The sequence below is a fragment of the Lactuca saligna genome, chromosome 5 (assembly GCF_052625555.1).
Source record: "Lactuca saligna cultivar CGN05327 chromosome 5, ASM5262555v1, whole genome shotgun sequence".
Lineage (NCBI taxonomy): Eukaryota > Viridiplantae > Streptophyta > Magnoliopsida > Asterales > Asteraceae > Lactuca > Lactuca saligna.
The window spans coordinates 309,223,564-309,248,038 of NC_136421.1; the positions used below are offsets into that span (position 1 = coordinate 309,223,564).

The window sequence follows — 24,475 nt, forward strand, 5'->3', positions numbered from 1 at the left end:
AATTCGTGGAGTTGCAGGGGTTGAAAAGGTGTTTTGCTATAATTCAGGGAGAGGAAATTATACTTCATCTCAAATCTATAAGCTTAGATCGTCTCAAATCTATAAGCTTATATCGTGAATTTTAATCAAATTTAGTCAAGAATATATATGAATTTCATGTTGGAATGGCTCAACATAAGGAAATTCTATATATAGGTTCATTATTTGCGTTCTAAATTCGATTATGATTACAGCATCCCTTTTCATAATCTAAATTATGAGAACTTGGCAAATAGAAATGAAAATATTATAGCAAAAGACTAGTTTAGTCTTTATGTGAGACATCATGAATCGTGTCCCATATGCTTCGAATATAGGATCGATTACATGTGCTATATTCATCCTTTCTAAAATTTTCCAAATGCCTAGGGCATTAAGAAGGGAAAAGGTCTAGAACTGGATATGACTAAAACAATTAAGCAATTGTCGAGGACAAGCTAAGGTTTACCAAAGATTGGTTACTCAGGGATAGTTGGAAGTATAGTCTTAATTGTTAGAAGGGCCATATTTACATATTCTGAAAAGAGGAAACTCTTGTTCAGAAGTGATAGTCAAAAGGGGAATGTGGAAATGATCCCATTGGTAGAAGTTGTTCAATAAATCTGTGTAAGATTAGGAAACTTAATGCAAGAAGGATGTTTCCAAGGAGTTGATCTCCTTTGGAATGCTCTGTAATGTTTGTTGTCAAGTCTTTGTGACTTTGTGCATAATCCTTACAAGAGAATCATTGGATATAAGTTTAGAATCTAACATATTTCGGTAAAATGTCATGAATTTGGAGTTCCTGCATTTTCCATAAATATTCGGGAGTGTGAAATTAGAATCATTGAAAGTTTGGACAATTGGTTTATTTTAAAAAGTAAGGATCATAGACAAACATAGAGTGCATACTTGGTGTATGTCAAAGCTATTATTTAAAAAAAACATAGTGTACATGCTCGGAGCATGGGGAAACTATTGTTTTAATTCAAGAATAAAGTTGATAGCTGAAACAGTATGCAATGAATAATGTGTAATCATATGGTGATAAATAAAAGGTGTTTTATTTATGTTCATAGGTTTTGATACCATATTAGATTCAATTATACTTGTGTTTCATTTTGCATGTTTTGACTTCCAGAATAAACTAGGTTATTCTTCCGGAATGACTAAGTTATTCAAACCATCCACAGTCGATCATATGTTGGAAGTAGATATGAATCAAGACTATCATGGGTTGGCTTGTAGAGGTCCAAGTTAGTGGTCAAAGTTGTGCTACAATACTCATGAGTGCTCATAAGTTCTGAGTATTAGATTCAACCCGCGCTCATTGGAATTACTTCATGGATTTTATCACGAGTGATCATGAGATGATAATATCTTATATTATTCAAACATAAAGATATGAGTTGTTACTATGAGTTGATTGTACATTGATTACACGAGCACGCATTCGGTAACTCGATGTTATAAAATATGTCTTTGTGTATGATTCAACAAGTAGTAGAACAATCCATATGAGTCGAATTTTATCCATTCCTCTTACCTTCGGGATAAAAGCGATATATGTGGTCCCCTCGATGATTTAATGATGAGACATGTGAGTGCTTGGCCAAGCCAGGACTGATTTGATCTGTTCAATCAGTCAGTCATCATGAATCGGAAATCAGGAAACAACAAATGGACAGAGAGAATGATTTATAATCCATGTATCAGTCCATATGATATCCAGAATGGAGGAATATATGATCCCTTATCTAATGGACAAGTCATTCACAAAGGTCAGAGTTCATCGACAAGGTCAGAGTTTGACAGAAGCTTTTGAGAGCTACGATTGCCAGTCTGTTCTTGAAGTCATACGCAATAATAGTTTTAGACTTATCCAAGTGGGAGACTGTTGGATTAATGTCTAAGTCCATAACTGTAATTGGTAAGACTTGACCTGACCCGGCATGGTCCATTTGGGTTGCATGGCATCATGCATTTGGATAGACTATAATGAGAGAAATAACACTTAAGGTTTCTAAATATAATATAGGTTCTAATATATTAATAAGTTTATTTAATTAGTATTGATCAAGAATTAATTTGGAATTAATTAAGTGATCAAAAGGAGACTAATTAAATATATGGGTTGATTGTGTAAATCATTCATTCTTATATGTGTGGGCTTGTGATCCAAGATTCCTTATGTTGGACTAAGTCCATGGGGTGACCCGTGGATAATCCATGGAGCATAAGGAATGGGTAAAGTTATGAGTTACATGGTGTAACCCTAATAGCCATCATATAAAAGAATCCCATGGCTCAAGAAATCGTGCACTAGTGTGTGAATATGAGGGCTAGACGATTTCAAGGAGTGTTCCACTTCTCTCAAGTCATTCCATGTGCATTTGGTGTTGTGTGAACCATTTGAGGTGTCACACTTGGGGCACTAGGCACTCAAGCTTCATGAAGACATTCTACATCAAAGAAGTATGTAATTCTAACTTAAGATATCCATATGAATCAATGTTATTTTGCTAGTTAGGATGAATACCTTGGAAAGTTCATATTTGCATGTATAATAGAAAAAACATAGATCCAAGGTATTTAGGGTTGCATGTATACTTAGGAGTGTTAGAATGCTCAAAACCCAACAGATACATTTACCAGTGATAGTACATTGATAATTCGGATGAACCTAATAAGTACAAGGAAGTCATGGCAGCCCCCGAGTCTGCAAAATGGAAAGAGGCTATGGATAGTGAGATTCAATCCATGTATGACAATCAAGTTTGGAACTTGGTTGACAATGTACCAAGTCATAAGACGGTCAAGTTAAAATGGATCTTCAAGAAGAAGACCAATATGGATGGGAAAGTACACATATAAGGCGCGACTGGTTGCGAAGGGCTTTAATCAAACTCATGGAGTTAAATATGATGAGACCTTCTCACCAGTAGCGAAGATTAAATCTATAAGGGTGATGCTAGCCACCGCTAAATTTTATGATTATGAAATATGGAAAATGGATGTCAAAATCGCTTTCCTTAATGGGAAGTTGGCTGAAGATGCTTACATGAGTCAACCAGAGGGTTTTATTACCATAATAGAGTGTGTAAGCTTGAGAAATCAGTTTATGGATTGAAACAGGCATCTTGCAGATGGAATCTTTGTTTCGATGAGAAAGTCAAAGAGTTTGGATTTCAAGAAGCGAGGATGAATATTGTGTGTATGTCAGAGCTAGTGGGATTATAGTTAGCTTTCTAGTGTTGTATATCGATGTCATACTTCTCATAGGAAATGACATCCCAACCTTGTAGGAGGTTAAGTCCTGGTTTGGGAAGTGTTTTACTATGAAAGACCTTGGGGAAGCTGCTTATATTCTAGGGATAAGGATAATAAGAAACAGGAGTAAAAGACTAATAGGACTTAGTTAAAGTAGCTACTTGGACAAGGTGTTGAAGAGTTTTAACATGGAGAATTCCATGAAATATGACTTACCTATCCAAAGCAATACCATACCGAGTAAGACTCAGAGTCCAAGTACAGAGGCTGAGATAGCAGAGATAAGTCGAGTACCATATGCTTCCGTAGTTGGCTCGATCATGTAAGTTATGACTTGTACTCATCCTGATGTGGCCTTTGCTTTGAGCATGGTCAGCAAATATCAAGGGAATCCTGGTTAAGCTCAGTGGACTACGGTAAAGAACATTCTTAAGTACATACAGAGGACTAAGGACTGGGTCCTTACTCTCGGTGGGAGTGATGACTTAAGAGTAACAGGGTATAGTGACGCCATCTTTCAAACCGACAGAGATAAATTCCGCTCTCATTCAGGCTAGGTATTTACTCTGAATGGAGGAGAAATAACTTGGAAAAGTTCCAAGCATGAGATTGTAGCTAATTCAATGTGAAAATCAGAGTACATAGCAGCAAGTGAAGCGTTGAAGGAGGCAATATGGCTAAAGAACTTCATTGGAGACCTTGGAGTTGTACCAACTGTAAAAGAGCCTATGGAGATTTTATATAACAGCGAGAGTGTGGTCGCCTTAACAAAGGAACCAAGGGATCATGGAAGATCCAGGCACATCGACAGAAAATATCACTTCATATGACATCAGATAGAAGACGGACACCTTGTAGTAAAAAGGGTATCGTCAGAAGAGAACCGAGCAGATCCCCTTATGAAGGGACTAAGTATGGTTAAGCACTTGCAACTTGCGAGGAGCATTGGGCTGAAGGACGATATTAGCTTTAATGATTAGATAGTTGTTTAGAAACTTGTAATAGATAAAATGTAATTGACATTTGATGATTAAATAAAAGGAGTTTTATTTATGAGTAAAGTTACTATCTTGTGTGAATTGTTTACTTTTGTTTCATTTTTCATGTTTTGACTTCTAGAATAATAAGATTATTCAAACTATCCACATTCGATCATACTTTGGAAGTAGGTATTAAGGCAAGACTGTCATGAATTGGGCTTGTAGATTGTCTAAAGTTTTTAGACATAGCAAACGTTTGCTAAAACATTCATAAGTGCTCCTGAAACAAGATTTGAGTATTGAATTTAACCCACGCTCACATGAATCACTTCATGGAATTTATCACGAGTGATTGTGTAACATCCCGGAATAGCAAGAGTAGAGTAGAAGGACTAAAAGTGCAAATTTTGAAGGGCAACTCGGCGAGTCCTTGGGTTGACTCGGCGAGTAGGGTTGCAACTTTGGTCGCGAGTCAGGTGGCCTACTCGGCGAGTCCAAAGATGGACTCGGCGAGTAGGTGCTGAGTGGAGAAAACCCTAAATCCGGGGAATGAGCCCTATTTAAAGAACATTATATCCTCTCCCCGGGCTCTTTGATCCCCCTTGAAGTCCAGAAACCCTAGAAAGCGTGATTGAAGAAGATTGGAGTGCATTTGAGGCTTGGGGAGGTGTTTGTTGAAGAAATCTTGAAGGAGAAGAGGCTTGGATCAAAGGGCTTTGCTTGGATTCGAGTTTCATTGCAGTTGGGGCATTCTTTTGAGGTAATATCTCGTTCTTGGGCTATCACTCATATGGATTCATCATTTTGGGGTGTGTGGGGAGTATATCTTGGTATGTTTTGGAGTTTGGAGGTTAGATCTGAGGTTGCTACCTCAGATCTGGAATATTGAAGGCCTAGAGTGCATTAAAGTTCCTGTGTTTGAGTGCTTAGTGAAGCCATCATGTCCCAAACCCTAGCTCTAAAGTGAATAAGGCCTAGATCTCTTTGGATTCACGTAAAGTTTGCCACTTTACGTGATGGATGGGTTGTAAGAGGCTAAATCTATGTTTTGGATCAATTGCATGGCCTGGAAATACTTCTGTTTGGATTCAAACCGGTTGTACTCGGCGAGTCACAAGGGTGGACTCGACGAGCTGCTTGAAGATAAGATGGAACTCGACGAGTTGGATGAACAACTCGGCGAGTAGATTGAAGATAACCTTAGACTTGGCGAGTCTGTTCTTGGACTCGGCGAGTCTTGTCGAAGAGTCCCAATATTTTCTGGTTGAGTCGAGAATCGGTGAGTCAAGGGATGACTCGGTGAGTTGGGTGCGAGTGGACTCAGAGTTGTTGGACTCGACGAGTCTCGGGGTGACTCGGCAAGTTAGGTCGCGAGTTGAGGGAAGTTCTGAGCTTGGCGACTCGGCGAGTCATCGGGTTGACTCGGCGAGTAGATTCAGTCAGGGGTTGACTTTGACTTTGTCCAAGGTTGACCAGTTGTCGTCCAGGGGTATTTTGGTAATTAAGGATATATATTGAGTTGAGTGTTTTGGAGTTCAGTGGAGGAGTTCGTGTCAGAGTTCGGAGCAGCGGGATCTTATCCTTTCAGCCGGCAATTTGAGGTGAGTTATCCTCACTATATCAATAGGGTCTACGGCACTAAGGCCGACCCTTTACCGGATGGAAATCCGGGTAGTTGTTTGTTATGGTATTGCTTGATATGGGCCGCAAGGCATTATGATATGGGCCGGAAGGCATTCTACGTTATGTGGACCGGAAGGTCATGGCCTGGAAAGGCGTATGTGTGTAAGTAGTATCTTGACTGAGATGTAGGGTGATATATGCTCGTGATCGGCTAGGTCGGTATCCTGGTTATGGTAATGATATGTTATGTGATCTGCTTGATCGATTTGTTGATTGTGAACTGTTATATGGTTGAATGGTATGTGCACAGGGTTGTTTAGACTGGAGTTTGACTCGATATGCATGGTTGTTCTATGTTCTGTTATGTTATGTATGCTTTTTATGTTATGGGCCGGAAGGCAATATGTTTTGGACCGGAAGGTCGTGGCCTGGAAGGACTTATATGTGGTTGGTATTTTGGGGGTATCTCACTAAGCTTTCGGGCTTACAGTTGTGGTTTAATGTTTTTTCAGGTTCTTCAGGAGGCTGTGGCAAGGCAAAGGCGTGATCGTACCGTTCCTCGTGTTTATGTTTTATGAAATGGACCTGGGAATATTCTGATAAGTAATGTATTGAAAACCTTTTTGTAATAATGTTATTAAATGAATTGTTTGGAAAAGTTTAAATTATGTTGGAATTTTTGGTCGTTACAGATTGTGAGATGATAATATCATATACTCTTCAAACCAAGATGTATAAGTTGTTGACTATAAGTTGGTTGTACATTGATAGCGCGAAAACACATCAGTAACTAGATGTTATAAAACGTGCTATTGTGTATGATTTAACGAGTAATTAGTACAAGCATATAAGTCGAAGTTTATCTGTTCCTTTTATCCTTAGAGGATTAAAAGCGATATCTTGGGCCCCTTGATGATTTTTTCTTGACTTATGTGTCGGGCTCAATCAGGACTCAATTGATGTGTTCAGTTGAGTTCTATGTCAAACAAATCGGTAACCGGGAAACAAACTGTTGGACAATAAGTATGACTATGTTCCATATATTTTTCCGCATAATATCTTGAAGAACAGAGGATTATATTATCCCTTATCTAAATGTCGTGTCAGAGTTCGACATAGGCTTTTAAGAGCTATGATTGCTAGTGGGTTTTGAGTCATACTTGCAGTTATAGTTATTAGACTTATCCAAGTGGGAGACTATTGGATTAGGTGTCTAAGCCCATAAATATAATTGTTTTGTACTTAACCCGAGAGTAGCATGGTCCATTTGGGTTGCATTCACCAGAACAATTTAATAGGATGGATATTTAAGAAAGAGGTTATTTATGATTTATTAATATATAATAAGTATAATATATTAATTGAGAAATCATATTATTTAATTAGTATTGATCAAGAATTCATTTAGAATTAATTTAGTGATCAAAAGAGACTAATTAAATTAACTGGGACTAATTATGTAAATTAGTGATACTTATGGTTTGGGCTATTAATCCATGATAGGCTAAGTTTATGTTAGAGTCCCTGAAGAGTTAGTCCATATGAGTTATGGATCATAAGCCTAAGTGTAAGAATTAGGGTTACATATGACTCTTGGAATTCTAATACTATATATGTAACCCCTTAGACCCCAAAATCGGATGCACAAGCCATATAGCAGGAGTATAGCTAATTTTACGGTGCTCCTAACCTCTCTCTCAAGTCCTTCAATTGTTGGTGGTGTTTTGTGAAGCATTTGAGGCATCACACTTGAGGTTCTAAGCTCTTAAAGGCCAAGTAATACAAGCTACATAAAGAGGTAATCATCTAACTAGTTTTTTATTATTCATATATCAAGTTGTATGTAACTAGAGAAAACTTAGATCCAAAGCATTAGGGTTTTATGTGCACCATAGGGATGTTATAGTGCTCAAAACCCATCAAAATCTTCATAAAGCTTGAGGCTTTATGTCAATGAGGGCCTAGAGGAGTCCAGATCTGAAGTTACAACTTCAAATCGTGCTCAAAACCAAAAATGCTTCAAGGATAAGCTAGAAATGGCCCTATACTCTTGAATGAAGAGATATAACAAGAAAATGATCAAGGTCATGACTTTTTACCTTCAAATGAATGCTAAAACGATGTAGATGCTGGATCTACAAGCCCCTTCTAGTTCTAAGCTTCTAAATTTTCAAGTTTCTTCAATAAATGCACCAAACACACACTTTTAGCCTTACACACACTCAAAATATGGTTAGCTCAATTAGGGTTTGCTTCTGGATGTGAAAAGGTGGCAAGGAGGCTGGAAGGAGGACTTAAGGTCCTTTAAATAGGGTGCAAACCCTTAAATTAGGGTTTTCATGCACAACCTCTACTCACCGAGTTGGGATCCACCAAATCGTCGAGTAGGTTCCATAAACCACGCGGCCTGATCAGTCTCTACACGACGAGTTGGGGCAGCCAACTCATCGAGTAGGTCTATAATTATGAATAATAAGCTTTAAAATTTGTACATGGGAGTCAGGGTGTTACAGATCTATTAGATCTGTATCCTGCTATATAGGATGATGCTAGGCTTAATGATATGTAAGGTTTTTCTGATTGTTTGTTGATTGGTTATATGTTTAGTTGTGTATATGTCGTTGTGGTGTGGATGGGTTGAGACTATACTGCTTTGTGTTGTCAATCAACAAACCCGGTAATGTTTATATTGATATGTTGTTATGGTTTACTAGGATTATATGTGTTTTGATATGGTATATGTTGATATGTAATGGTGTGTTGGGTTGAGGCGGTCCTATTGTTTGCTGAAGGCCAAGATACCTAGGGTGACCCGAATAAACTGCAGACCAGAGGGGCATACCAGTCAGGACAAAGGCCCAGTGAGGTTCTCCAGTCATGCTAAAGGTTCTATGAGCGGTCCAAATAGGTTGAAGGCATGTAAGGCGCTCCAATCATGTTGAAGGCTCTGTATGCATGTTGTTTGTTTATATATATGTTATTTGTTTGTGTGGTGGTACTTTGGGGGAACTCACTAATATTTGGGCTTACAGTTTTTGGTTTATGGTTTTAGGTACTTCAGAGAATCGAAGCAAGGCGAAGGCATGACCGTACACATCCTGATTTTATGTCATTGATCTTGGGAGATAAGCATTTTAAATAATGTTTTGGAAACAATGTTTTCTAAACAATTTTATTAGTAAATGGATTGTTTTGAAAAGTTTTAATTAGTTAAAAATTTAGGGATGTTACAATGGTTCTCATGAAGGTGTCATCCAATTCAGGAATAGGGGCAAGCTGGGCCCCCAGATACATCGGTCCTTTCAAGGTTTTGGCACGGGTGGGTTGGGTTGCATATCACTTGGATCTTCCATATGAGCTCAATTAGATCCATAGCATGTTCCATGTCTCTTAGTTGCAAAAATGTTTAGTTGATGATTCTGTAATGGTTCTATTGAAGGATATTATGGTGGATGGTCGTTTGAATTATATCGAGAGATCGGTGGTGATTCTTAACCAGAAGACAAAAACCTTTAGTAACAAGGTTGTTGGGTTAGCGAAACTCTAGTGGCAACATCGCAAGGTTTCATAATGGACTTAGGAACTGGAAGATGAAATGAGGGAGCACTATCTGGAGTTATTTGGAGCAGCGGACTTCGAGGATGAAGTCTGATTCAAGTGGGAGAGAATTGTAACACTTGAATTTGGTAAGTTTCGCATTTAACCTTTTTTATTAAAACTTTTCATTTTAGTCCTTAAGCTAGTACGGGGCGTACAGGGTGGTACACTTAGTGTGCTATCTCGAAGTTGGTCGCGAAGCACATCCATGTATGCTGGGCATAGGTGAAGTATGCATGGTGTACGTGAGTTTTAATGAAACCCTAATTTTTAAGGGTTTACCCTATTTAAACCTTGTGATAGCCTCATTTGGTCATTTTAGCCAGCCTCCACCTTCCCTTGTCCAAAAATCAAAACCCTAGTGTGTTCTTGAGAATTTTGAGCCATAAAGAGTGTTTGTTGGTGCTTTGTGAAGGAAAATAAGAAGTGGACCACTTGGAGTTGTGCTTGGAGCTTGAGGATCCTGTATTAGCTCATCATTTTCTAGCCTTTTGAGGTAAAAAGCACACATCTTACTAATCAATGATAGTAGATTTAGTTATGTTGCCATTTTATGCTTTTTGAGTCCTTGGAGTGATTAATGAGCTTCTTGATTCACTCCAGAAGTGATTGTTGGTAGATATAGGATTCTTTTAGTCTCTTTGGCCATAAAGATGCAAGATTTGTGGTGTTTATGGACTCATGCATGTGTTAAGACCCTATGTTAAGCTCTTTTGAGATCTAGAGCCCCATTAAGCCATGCATACCTGTAAAGTTGCCAACTTTACGTGATAAGTCACCCTAAGGAAGTTAGATCTGAGAGTTGGTTTGAGGTATTAACCGAATAATAGATTAATGAAAAAAGTAGGCATATGAGGCGTACGTTGGGCGTACGAGCTAAGTACATCCTGCGAACTCAGCAGTAGGCTTCGGAATTTTGGGATTTTCGGTATTGGACCCATGTTAGACTTTATGAGTCTAGGGCTTTATTGGATCATTAGAATTCTATTTTTGTGCTGATGCTATTTTATTTGACTCTTTTGGTTGAAGGCCCACAAAGGGGTTTGGGCCCAATTTGGAAGATTGGGCCATATTTGGGCCTTGGGTGACCATTTTTGGAATCGGGCCTTTTTGAGTAGCTGATTTGGGCTTTGGCCTTGGGCCAAGTTAGGTAAAGGGCAAAATGGTCTTTTACCCTAGTTTGGACTCTTAGTTTGAGTCTGTAACATCCAAAATTTCAAGTCTACAATTTTCGTTTGTAATTAAGTAATTTATAAAATTATTTACTAAAAACATTGTCAATATCATATCAATCCATAAACCATCATGAACATGTCTAAAAATCACAACATCGAACAGTAGTATAAATCAGAGTACAATCCCAGAAAACTCATTGCAGAAATCATGTGTGTGTGATGCGTTTCTACGCCGTCGACTCCTTCTCCTTGGATGAAGAGGTACCTGAAACCAAAACTAAAACTTTAAGCACAAAGCTTAGTTAGTTCCCCTATCATACCACATACTATACAATCATACATGCTGTCGGGCAATTCTAGGGTGCCCGACCTACCCATCTCAAGCCATTCCAGGGTGCTGACTACCTGTGTCAAGCCATTTTGGGGTGCTGACTACCCATGTTAGGCCATTCTGGGGTGCCTGCCTACCCTCCGGTCTATCTCACCCAGTCATGGGGACTATTTCACCCCCTACTACTATCATATAACAACCTATCGTAACATGTTGTCATACATATCTGGGGTGTCCGACCTACCCTTCGGTCCTAACAACCGATTGGGGGACTATTCCCCTCCTACTACCACTATCATATAGAACATAGCATTTTGGCACATAGAACATATCAACTAATAACAAACCAGAAAATTATCATGAAGAAAACCATCTCACCTATAACCAACTACTAGTGGGTCAGCCTTGGTACCTCAGACCCACTTCTACTGGAAGGCAACTCACCTTGAAGCTGTGTAGTGTCTGCGCTGATCTCGGTGTGGAAATCGACTTTCCTCAACTCCTCAACCCCTACAGAACGATCTTTCTCGGTTACTATACATACTAATAACCTCTACATGGTCAACCCAAACCCAATTCAAAGTCAACCTCCAGTTGACTCGACTCGTCGATTTGGCCCGCCAACTCGTCAAGTCCCTATACCATTATCTGCCCCTAACCCGACTCTACTCGTCGAGTATAGCAAGAACTTGACGAGTTCCTCTTCAATCATAACATCGAGACAATCTTTAACTAACTCACCGAGTTCTTCCTTGAACTCGTCGAATCCAGATTCCTCATATGAGCTTGTCTAGTCCGTAACTCGCCGAGTTGTATGAATAACTCATCAAGTCTGTCTTCATGAGTTGGGAGATTGCCTTGGACTCGCCGAGTTTGTTCATAGACTCGTCGAGTCCCATGATTTCTAGGTCTAGAATCTCATCCAACTTTTTTGAGTCCTTTTCTAGACTTAACCAGACCCCTAAAACAGCAAAGTTAGGGAACAACTATCTAACTCGCCGAGTCCCAAGAAGAACTCGTCGAGTCAATTAAGTTCCATGTCTATAAACTCGATTTGTGCTAAGATCTTCTCATCCAAAGAGTAGATCTGGCCTCTTAGGGTCGATATACACGTAAAGCCATGAACTTTACGTCCATGCATGGGTCTTTAAGCTTAAAAGGACCAAAAATGAGACCCATAAGATGCATGGGGCTCTCATGGCCATAAATTTGGCACCTTTATGCCATGAGAACCCTCCAAAGACCAAGATTTGAAGCCATAACTCTATATTACACTCCACAACCCGAAGATGGCTTAGAATTCCCTAAATATACCAAAATCTAAGACCTAAAAATGAATAAACACATGGAAGATTAAGATATAAGCTTTTTACCTTAAATGAGCTGGAAATGGAACACAATCTCTGGATCTTCTAGCTTCAACTTGAACTCCCAAGCTCCTTTCCTCTTCTAAAGCTTCACAATCCACCAAAATTCACAAAAATGGCCTTAGAACACTCAAACAAGGCTAGGGTTTCAGGCTAATGTCTTCTGGAAGTATAAGGGACGATGGAGGCATAAGATGGGGAGAGATAAGTTGTTTAAATAGCGTGCAAACCCTCAAATTTAGGGTTTCACTCGGACATCTCCTACTCGCCGAGTCGGTCTCCTAATTCGTCGAGTAGGTCACTTAAACCCCCGATGAAAGACGAGTCTACTCGATGGGTTAGGCCTCCAACTCGTCGAGTCCTAGGGTAAAACATGAAGTTTTCTTGAATTAAATACGTACCAGGAATCGGGTGTTACAGAGTCGGGATCTAATTATTAATTGGATGTTATTTTATGATTATAGCGTGGAGATTATCGGAACAGCAACCATATTTTATCTATGAGATTCAACAGTCTGAGGTGAGTTTCCTCACCTTGTTTAGCGGGTTGAAGGCACCAATGTCGGTCTGTGGTCTATTATGTTAGGATGTTATATGTCTACTTTACTCTTGCATGTGTATGCATTGGTACGTATGCAGAGCGGGGCTCGATGTTAGGATTACCTTTGTGATTATCGCATGTGTTAGTATGATTATGTGTTTATATGCTAATATGTGTATCAGGCGGGGTCTGATGTCAGGTGCGGCCTGGTGATTGACAGATTTGTAAACCGAGTGGGGCTTGATGCTGGGCGGGGCCCGAGGCTAAGTGGGACTCGATATTGGGTGGGGTCCGATGAAGGGTGGGGTCGCGGTATGTGTTTTTTATGTATGGTATGGGGTATTTTGGGGAACTTATTAAACTTTATGCATACAGTTTTCAGTTTATGTTTCAGGTAGTCCTGGTTCGAAAGGGAAGAGTCTGGGATGATTGCAGAGCACACACCACCTTATTCTGCATTTTGTGATTTACTCTGATATGATATGATATAGTTACATACTTTGTTCTATCTTGGGTGTATGACAATGTTTTGAATTACCATTTATTTAAATTAAAAATGAACTATTTGGGTCTTATTTTTAGGATGTTACATTTGGTAGATCCGGGCTAGTCAATTTAGAGATAATAGAGGTCGAAAACGAATTTTTGACAAAATATTATTTAGAATAAATAATCTTAACCAAGTTTTAGAATACGTCTCAAGGGTTTCGTACATATAAAGAACGTTGAAATCCGAGGTATAATGAAGAAGTTATGGTCTGTCGAAGTTTTACGGCAAAACCGGCACGACACCGTGATACGTAAATAGTGAATTTATGATGGAGGACTTTTAGCCTTAGAAATCTAAACAAAATTTGTAGTATACGTTAAACTGAGAACATACAAAAAAGAACACCCAAATCTGACTTCGTATGAGAAAGTTATGAATATTCTAAGATTTGGCTTAGCAGTGCACACCCCGAAACTCGAATTTTAGATCCAGCGGTTTTTGTCCTACGCGGCCTAAATGAGAATTAAATATCTCATTAATAGGAACTCAACAGTAAAAAGACAGAAGGAAACGGACACCGTATGTAGAAGTTATAAATTTTACGCGAATATTTAACAGTATAATCTCCTCGTACTGTTAAATTTAAGATCGGTCATGAATTAGCCGACGGATTCAAAATGAAAGTTGTAGATCCTATTTTTACCTACGCGTGGATTTAAATAACGTCAAAAACGGAGGTCGTATGTGAAAGTTACGGATTTTAGAAGTCGAAAGTGTGCTGTGCGAAAATGGATGATGTGACACAATCTTGGCCATTGTTTTCTCCCCAAGTCTTGCCACTAGATGGTGACATGTGGCACCAAGTTCAGCCATTTTCACCCTATAAATAGAACCTCTCCCACCCTCATTTTCTTCACACATTTCCCATTCTTTCTTCTCTTTACTCTCTCTCTAGAACCTCTCTCTAGTCTCGAAACCCCCCGAAAAGCCTAGGGAACCTCCCTAGCACGAGACGGAAGCCCCGTAGTGCTCGACGGCTCCAAGAAGAAGAGATTTTCGGCTCAGGAACGCTGCTCCAAGCAAATCCCGGTTTTCTATAAAACCCGCTGCAAGTGAGCTACGTCTATGCTATTTTTAATATAACTTTTATTTAATAATAGTAATGTTATTAGGAACTTATAATAAGTACTTGAGCTTTTTTTATGGGTTATATAAGTATTTTTTAACGCTTATATAATAGTAATAATAGCTAGACTATTAATTAGTCTCGGCGAATAATATACTAAACTCTAGTTGTAATAATACTAGGTTTCGTCGAAGGAAATTATTTTAAAGTAAACGAAGCGTTGTTCGAGTACCGAGTCACCACCTTATCAAGTGAGTGCATGGTTCATTTCATCTTACACATAGATATGAAGTATTTAATATAAATTACGTGCTATGTGTGCATATTGTCTGAATACTTGTTGTCTACACTGGGTGAAATATTTTCATACACGTTTTAAATGATTTAAATTGTATATGTATTTTATATCTACAAAACGTGTTAGGTAAAACATGGGTAGATATAATAGTTGTTGTGTGACCAAATAAAATAATGAGAGGCCTCAATATAGATGTTATTGATGATCCAGTCATCTAGCGGAGTATAGATGACGACCACAGACTATTCTAGATAGTCTAGTGGAACGCTAGCAGGCTCGCAACCTGTAGGTGTTTATTTGAACTGTGTGTTTATTCGAACTGTGTGCTCACCAGCAGTACTCCATCCCCCATATGGTTGCCTTATTTGACATGAATTGTTGAGGAACCCCCGAAACATGTGTTGTCACCCCGATGAAAGTCCTTAGACTAGGTCCCTTGTGTTAGATGTTTTAGGGACGTAAAGTGAGGATAACGGGAACGGGTAATCGGGTTTGTTTGGTTTGATAAAGCTAATAAACTTATTTATTGTGGATTGAAAACCCTATGTACTCACCAGGTTTCCTAACCTGACCCACCTAGTTTATTTATATCACATGTATTGATATGAAGTCACATTACACTAAGAGATTAAGGAGATATAAATCACTAGTCATCATGAATGTAAGTTCTGTTTATGCTTATGTTTCTGTATTGACGATGACATCCCAAATTTTTTAAAATGAATAAAAATACTTTTCTTTGGAAATGCTTTGATAACGTATTTATTATGTTTTACTAGGAACAAATTCCACAACATTTTTATTAAAAGAGGTACTTTTATTTTTATAAAGCATAAACAAAATCGGTCTTTTCTGACCGTGAAAATGGGGATGTCACATATTACCATTAGAGTCAATAGTACAATGTGTATTAATTAGATTTTGATTTATGAAATAGGTACTTACAAATCTATTTTTAAAACCTTTCTCTAGACTGTCAGCATTATAAAAAGTTTGTCTAGTCTCAACCTTTTTAATTAAGGAGAAAGTGCATTCAATATCACCTCTAAGAAAATTTTCACACTGGTCAGGAATATGATCATTAATAATTCTAGTGACATTATAGTTAGAAGAAGCCTAATTATTTAAAATAAGTTGAATGCTTCTTGCATGATCAATAGATTTTTCTTTTTCTGTGTGAATAAAATTGTTGGTCAAAGAGATACAAGTGTATTCCCTTTTTAAATGAGAAAGTCATTTTTTGGAAGAGGAGATTTTTTATTTGAGATTTTTTAACTCAATTTTAAGAGAAGATTTTTCTTTGTTTGAAATAGATAAATTGAAACGCAAGTGATCAAGCATGTCATCTTTTTTGATGTTTTCGATGGATGAATAGTTAACAAAGTTTTTTCCCTGATATGTTGAGGTTAATTCCTAGTCATGAGACTTAGATTTTGTAGCAGCTTGAGAAAGATCAATGTCAAAAATGGTAACGTTGTCACTTCGTGCATCAACATGAGACTCAACGATCTGAGCCATGAGACACTTACCTTTTGAAACTTTGCATCTGAGAGATTTTCTCTATTAAAAATAGATGATTATGTGATCATCATCTCTTGTGCAGTTAAGCAATTTTGAACCAAATAATAGACAAAATATGGGAGAGAGTTTCCAATAGCAACTATCACCTTTACATCGAGATTTACCACCCTTTTCTCTTCTTTGTTATATTTTGGGAAAAATTTCTTCTTTAGTTCACTATTATATGCGCTATCATTGGAGGATCGACGCATAACAATGATGAGACCTTTGTTGATGATGTCAAGCATGTCATAGTCCATGATCTCGAGAACATCTATGAAATTTGATTTCCGAACAATAAAGTTGAGTTCGTCGAAAGGAGGGATCTTGTTGCAAGCAGACAACTTAGGATTGTAATAGGTCGACATGATTACTTGAGTGTATCGTAAACCCACTCTGATACCAATTAAAGAGCATCGACCGGATAGACTTCAAGCGTTAGGGTGTAAAGTTCTCCTTGGATGTGAGTTACCTTCTTGTGATGTGTAATGGGTTTAGCCTTTCCTATAAATAAGAAGTGAGTGACTCCCATTTTATGTAAGACACATTTTGGATAGATTAGTTTTAGTGAGACAATTAACAATACCTACTTGTACTCTTACTATTCTAATGGAGCTTAAAATGATTTTATTTACCCTTGTGTGCTTCATGATTGATTGATTCACTTGATCTTTATTATTCCACACATGTGATCATAATCTAGGTCACTACAATTGGAATCAGAGCTCGTAATTCTCACTACAATTGGTATAGAGCTCATAATTCTCACTAAAATTTGTATTAGAGCGGGTGTTCTTGAATTTCTCAAGAATTTAACCCATGATGCCAACATGATTTAGTGAATCTCAAATGGATGTAAGTTCTTCATCTTTTAGAGAGTTTTTGTTCTAGCAATCAAATTTATTCCTTGATTTGAGTCAAAATTCGATTTTCCCTCTCTAGAATACTTGTTAATTTCGCTTTCTCTCTCTAGAACTTGGTTCATATTCACATTCGCTCTCTAGAATTTATCTCGAAGTTTACTCTCTCTCTCTAGAAATATCTAATTTCTTGTGATATTTACTGTTATTTGATCAAAGATGGTGATTTTACATTATGATTCTTTGGTCGTGATGATTAAATGTTAAATACAAAGTATATAAGAAACAATTTTATGGGTTATTGTTGAAAGGCGGGTTGATTACATGGGAAACTTTGATTTCTTATGGAGACAAGAAAGATGATCATGGGAAATTGATATTTTAACCTCTTTCAAAGATGGGAAGTTTGATTGATATTACCATGGATATGTTATCTTGGTTTGAAAATCAAAATGAATGAAAAAAAAAAGAGAATTATTCAAAAAGGAATATGTTTCTCTTATTGAAGACCCAAATGATCTTCATGTTCTTAAATTTGTTGAAGTTCAAGAAATGGGAATTCAATGTGATTTTCATGAAGATGTGAAAGTTTTTCGTTCAATTAGAGTTCAAACCGATGAATTCTTGAATTCTTGTGATTCGTCTGAATGAATGGTGCCATATGAAAGCCTTCAATCCAAGAAGTTCAAATATATCAAACTCCAAAAGATTTGATTCAAAATTGCAAAGTTGAAGTTGTCAACCATACATGAGTTGATTGAATTGAATAAATTGGATTAACTATTCTTATAAGTCTTGCTTGATACGAACTGAACACTAGGTAACTTGTTAACTTAATCACTTGATCACTGTTTGAATTAACTTGTCTACTAAAGGATTGGTAATAATGAACATGAACCCAATCACATTAGGAATCGGTAACCATTGACATATTAATTCATTACACTTACCACGAAATAAACCATAGGAATAAATGAATTGAATCTAAACAGAAGTCACTTTATCATTGAATCTAGTTGTCCTTTCTAGTTCTTCTTAGTTGTTAATTGTCTTTGTTTGAGTTTTAAAGTGCTTGTTTAAGTTTCTAGTCTTGCAAAACTAGAGAAAACCCCCCTCTTTTATTAATTGTTTTATTTAGATAATATTAGTATTAATTTTAGCTGTTACCATTCCCTGTGTTCGATACCTTACTTGCTTGAACTAAACTACTATCGATAGGTACATTGTTGTGTGTTTTTGTTTACATTTGAGTTTGTTACGATTAAAACTAGTTCGTTTTACACACATCAAAGATCCATTGATTAACGATCCAGGTTTTCTCGAAATTAAATCATAATTTCGATTCGTGCTTTCGTTTTTCATTTTCGATCATTTTGATTCTTTGGATCTATTTTGTTTCAACCCCATTGATGATCCAATAAATTTTTAATTGATCAAACCCAAAGCCAAAATTAAAATCTCTTTGAATTTGTTACTTTCATTCAATCCAATAAGCCCAAAATTAAATCAAATCTTTTTTACTTTTACTGTTTATGGGATGATTTTGAGTCTGATAGTCCATATTTGATCCATTACTGTGCATCAAATCCTTTTTTAGCCCAAATTAAAAGCAATTTCACCATGTGTTGTATGTCTTGCATCAGACAAACATTTCGAGTATCGAACTCGTGTGAGTGAAATCAAAATAGAAATTGATGTTTCGAGTTTGCAGTGATGGTAATTTGATTTTTATGAAGTCTTTCTTGAAGTCAAAATCAAGTTCGACAGGTGTTGACTGCTCAATCAAGTCGAACACTTTGTGGTTTACATTTATTGGTGTTCTTGAAGTTTATTCCTTGAGCGCTTCTCATCCTGTGTGGGTTTTATAATCATTTATTGATTATAAAAATGGGGAGAATATAGAAATGGGTATTCGAAGCTTCTCGGGTATTATGTTTCAAAGCGGATTTGAAGACCTGTAGTGTTACTTCGAAGGGGATTTGGTCTTGATTGCTTGAAGCTCGTTTGGAAATTGAAGCCGGGATATCCAATCTTAACTTTGAGGGGAGAATGTTAGGGTGCAAAGTTCTCCTTAAATGTGGCTTAGCCTCTTGTGATGTGTAATGAGTTTAGCCTTTCCTATAAATAGGAAGTGAGTGGCTCCTATTTTATGTAAGACCCATTTTGGAGAGATTAGCTTTAATGAGATAATTATCAATACTCACTTGTACTTTTACTATTCTAATAGAGCTTAAAATGATTTTATTTACTCTTTGTGTTCTTCATGATTGATTGATTCACTTGATCTTTACTATTCCGTACATGTCTTCATAATCCAGATCACTACTATCAGTATGTATAACAAAGAACAAACTAACTAAACAGAAAAACAAAGAACACGAGTAATCACAAAGATGCTTTCACTAAAAAAGGGTGTTCTCACCAAGAAAATGAAGGTCACAAAGACGGTCACCAAGACATTACATTAGGGTTTCTCCATAATGTTGAATATAGATGATTACATAATTGATATCCCACTAATTAAGGGATGTCTACATATCTAAGTAAAGGTTTGATCCTGATCACAAAGATTACACATCATATATCTATTCTATATATCATATATCTATTCTATATATATATATATATATATATATATATATATATATATATATATATATACGTATAACTGCCTACTATACAAACATCATTATCTTCACGTTGACGCTGATAAGGTATTGTGTTGTCGCTGGCGCTGGTGATCAGCATATAAAGTGTTTGACTCATCAGATCATAAGGTGTGAGCTTACAGTATGCTAGTGTTGTAATTACTACTATATGATATTTGATGAAGTATGGATTAAAGTGCTATGCTTGGTGCTAGAAATACCAATGTAAAGGAATATTGTTAGTCATGATAGTTTTAGTCACTGTAATATCGTAAACTAATATCCGCGGTGGTCTTGGTGACTGTAACAATATAATCTTGAAAATGAGTTATTAGTGGTGGTTTTGGTGACGTTAACACCAGTGTATTAGGATTGGTTATCTGTAGTTGTCTTGGTGACTGTAATATCATTTCGTTATGAGGATGTATAGATGCTTGGATATTAGTATTATATTATGATAATCGCCTTGGTGGCTGTAATATTATCATTGGAAAATTATAAATTAATAGTAACCTCGGTGGTTAAAATACTATACGTGTAATAGAATATATTGCAGTGAAAGTTTGAATGTTGCAATGTCAGAGGAGAAATTATTGGTTGGAGTAGTTTGTAGTATATTTAGTATAGATTATTACTGAGAAGAGGTTAGTTGGAACTGATAATAGCTTACTTGAATGTAAGTCTAGTATGAATGATAAATGAGAGACTTGGTGTCAGTAATTTTGTATTGTGTATCGAATTATTGAAGGACGCATTGGGGTTATATGGTTGAGAATGTGATAATATATTCAGTTGTGTATTAATTTGCATTTTGTTGATTTGGTTACTCACTAAGCTCGTTATAGCTTACTTTTTTGATGTGTGTGTCTTTCAGGTTCAAGTGGATGTGTAGAATGAAGTGGAGTTAGTAGCGACCAACTTGGATTCTTACATTAGATTCTTGTAAGATCCACCTGATAACTACTTGTGTTGATTTATGATATGGTTGTACACTGACTTTGAAATGATTAATGTTTTGTAAACAAAATGGGTGTACTTTGTATTAAGAATCTAAGTGTTACAATAATGGTTACTCTAATCAATATTTCAACTAGACATGAACAAAAAGACCCGTCTTAGACCGATCTTGAAAAAAGATCAAGATCGAACCAGAATAAAACAAGATCAAACAGAAAAAAGACAACACCAACTCGAAACCATCTGAGACCGATCCAAAAAAAACAGTTTGTTTCGAGGCCGGTCCCAAAAGGTATCAAACCGACACAAGTCTGATCCAAGAGCAACCCAAGACCGATCTAAAAAAAGATCGGAAGCGAAAGTTTATATACATGTAATTTTTATGTTAATTACACGTTTTTAATCATATTACCCAACTTCTTCCTTTCATTCTTTTATTAAATTGTAGTGTACCATTTTTAGTAAATCTTAACGTAACATATTTTGGTGTTAATTACACACTCATTAATAGAAGAACTCGAAATCGAAACAAAAAAACCGAAAAATATCAAAAACATAATTGAACTGGAAAAAGACGTATTCAAAACCGCGAGACCATATCAAATAAAGACCAAGACCGGTCCCAAAAAGATCTAACCGAAAAGGACCGATCCGGAAAAACCAACCCAATATCATCTGTGAGTTGAACGAAAAATGACCGTACAATTTTCAAACCATTCCAAAAAAGACCGGACTTTTCGAGACCGATCTGATACTATCCAGAAGTGTGAATGTGCATCGCTAATTCCTACATCTAATTTTTCCTATTTAAATATACAAGGTAATTGATATAATGATAGTTTTTGAATTGTGAAAGAAAATATTATGCTAAATGATTAGAAAATATTATGGTAAATCATTTTTGTACATACATGAGATAGTACATTACCATGTATTAATTTAACAATACATCTTTTGAAGTTGACTTGACGATAACCCATCTAGCACTTTTCTATACTACACTAAAAACTGCTCTCATATACATTTCGAATATACATAAAAATGATAAGGGCATATCGCCGTATTCAAGTGAAGAATGTTCAGAGATCAAATGACGACAAAATTCCAAATAAAGATACAGGGTACCACCGTTTGATGAGGAAAACCAGAATCCACGCACTTGAGGTGTTATCCCCACGTCCATCCATGCCATGCAAGCTGCAACTTGGCTCCTTTTTTCCTGACATCACCACCTTATGTGTCAACTCCTCACCCTCCCTCCACCTCTTTATATTCTACCACCACCCTCATCGCCACCATCACTCCACACCAAGCACAATGGCTAAACTCTTTCTTTCCTTAAGCCTCCTTCTACTCGTCCATGGCTGCCTAGCTTTCCAACAGCAAAACGAGTGTCAGATTCAAAGAATCAATGCTGTCGATCCCAGTCAACGTGTCGAATCAGAAGCCGGTTTCACCGAGTTCTTTGATACAAATGACCAGCAATTCCAGTGCGCCGGCGTGGAGGTCATCCGCCACCAGATAGAACCGCAAGGCCTGCTCTTGCCTTCGTACGTAAACGCCCCTATCCTCTTCTACGTTGAACAAGGTACACATTTAATACATGACGAAAGCAAAACAGATTTTTATGGAATTAATGTAACCTAGCTTTTGTTTGTGATATTAGGGAAGGGTTTTCAGGGAATGACGTTGCCTGGTTGCCCGGAGACATTTGAAGTATCTCAACAACAATTTCAAGGACGTAAAGGTGGACAGTCTTTCCAAGATCGCCACCAGAAGATCCAGGAATTCCGACAAGGAGATGTCGTTGCCATCCCTGCCGGAGCTGCACACTGGATCTACAACAATGGACAAGACGATCTTGTTCTTATTGTTTTGCTTGACAGCACCAACTTCGCCAACCAACTCGACCAAAACCATAGAGTAAGTAGATCGATTACACACACGATGACATAAACGCCCTAAAGCTTCAAGATTCATCGCCGTTGTTGATCATTATAGAGCTTTATTGTTGCAGAGATTCTTCCTCGCCGGAAACCCACAAGAACAAAAACAGCAACAAGGACGACAACAAAGCCCACGGGGTACACGTCAACAAGGCCAATCACTAGAAGCCCGTTCCAACAATATTTTCCAAGGATTCGACGTGGATGTTCTTGCCGAGGCATTCAATGTAGACAGGGATACAGCTGAGATGCTCCGATGTGAAGATGACAACAGAGGTCACATTGTCAGGGTTGAAAGAGGCCTTCAGGTTGTCAGCCCTTCGATGAGCCGTGAAGAGCAATGGCAAGGTCAACAAGGCGGACGTGGACGTGGTCAAGACAACGGTTTCGAGGAGACCATTTGCTCGATGAAAGTCAGAGCAAACATAGACGACTATACCCAAGCTGATGTCTACAACCCACAAGCTGGCCACTGCAACCATCTCAACAGCTTCAAGTTACCCATTCTCCAGCTTCTTCAACTTAGCGCTGAACAGGGTGTTCTTTACAGGGTAAGAAACTTAAACTTTTGTAGAATCAGATATGAGTCAAGATCTAATTAAAACCAATGTTGCTACTCTTTGCAGAATGCTATAATGGGACCATACTGGACAATGAATGCCCACAACATAATCTACGTGACAAACGGGAACATGAGGATGCAGATAGTGAACGATGAAGGGAAAGCCGTGTTCGACGACCAGATCCAGGAACGACAGCTGGTGGTGGTACCACAGAATTTCGCGGTGGTGAAACAAGCCGGCGAACAAGGGTGTAGGTGGATCTCCTTCAGGACCAACGACAATGCGATGATCAACACCTTGGCCGGACAAACCTCCGCCATAAGGGCGTTGCCGGTGGATGTCCTAACAAATGCGTACCAGATTCCGAGGGAAGAGGCTCAGAAACTCAAGTACAACAGGGAGGAAACTGTTATGTTCAGCCCTGGTTCATTCTCCTCCCGCGGAAGAGCGCCCAGGGCTTGAGGTCGTGGTTTGACGGTTTCTTGAGAATAAAACGTGTTGCAGGCTGTTGACTAGTATCGACTTCCATGTACAAGGAAAAAAAAAAAAAAAAAAAAAAAAGGAAGAGTTTCTTTCGTTTTGATGCTTGTTCGAATAAATAAACGAACCTACGACGCATTTCCTGTGTAATTAAACTTTTGAGGCCATATTGCAATAATAACAACTCTGCTTCTATTTAAATTCCTCCATATGAAAAAGTTTATTTAACTTGATCAGCTCAACTTAATCGAGTCTCTTAAGTAGTTTCGAGTGAACTAAACTCTAGACTCGAAACCGGGTCCGCTCGTCTCCCAATGGCTTTTTTTTTTTTTTTTTTTTTAAGGAATTGAATCAACTTCCAATTAAACTAAGTAGGTATCCGATTTTACTCTTTTAGGTAAATATATTTCTTAAATCTGCGTTTAAATTCTATTTTTCACTATGCTTAAATTTTAGTTATAAATTATAATCTTAATATTTGTTATATGGCATGGAAAATCATCAATTCTACAATTTATGTTTTATAATGTATAGTCTCACATGATAACAGTAATTTTTCAAAGTTATAAAGAATTGATCATAGAGCTTCGTAGTTCTCAAAATGGCACAAATCTTAAAGTCTTAAAGGGTGTTTGGTCAAGCTTA

The 24,475-nt window shown here is 37.5% G+C and overlaps 1 protein-coding gene across 1 annotated transcript; it reads left to right on the forward strand.

Moving 5' to 3' along the window:
• The first annotated feature begins 22,158 nt into the window (after positions 1 to 22,158).
• LOC145047037 (11S globulin seed storage protein Jug r 4-like) lies at positions 22,159 to 23,812 on the forward strand. Its single transcript, XM_078995283.1, has 4 exons — positions 22,159 to 22,429; positions 22,508 to 22,764; positions 22,859 to 23,338; positions 23,414 to 23,812. The coding sequence occupies exons 1-4, from the start codon at positions 22,159 to 22,161 to the stop codon at positions 23,810 to 23,812; spliced, it is 1,407 nt and encodes a 468-aa protein (XP_078851409.1).
• The last annotated feature ends 663 nt before the right edge of the window (positions 23,813 to 24,475 follow it).

Coding starts and splice junctions, on each gene's coding strand:
- LOC145047037 (XM_078995283.1), top strand. CDS start 22,159: ATGGCTAAACTCTTTCTTTCCTTAAGCCTCCTTCTACTCGTCCATGGC. Junction 22,430..22,507: donor CCTCTTCTACGTTGAACAAG/GTACACATTTAA, acceptor TTGTGATATTAG/GGAAGGGTTTTCAGGGAATG. Junction 23,339..23,413: donor AACAGGGTGTTCTTTACAGG/GTAAGAAACTTA, acceptor TACTCTTTGCAG/AATGCTATAATGGGACCATA.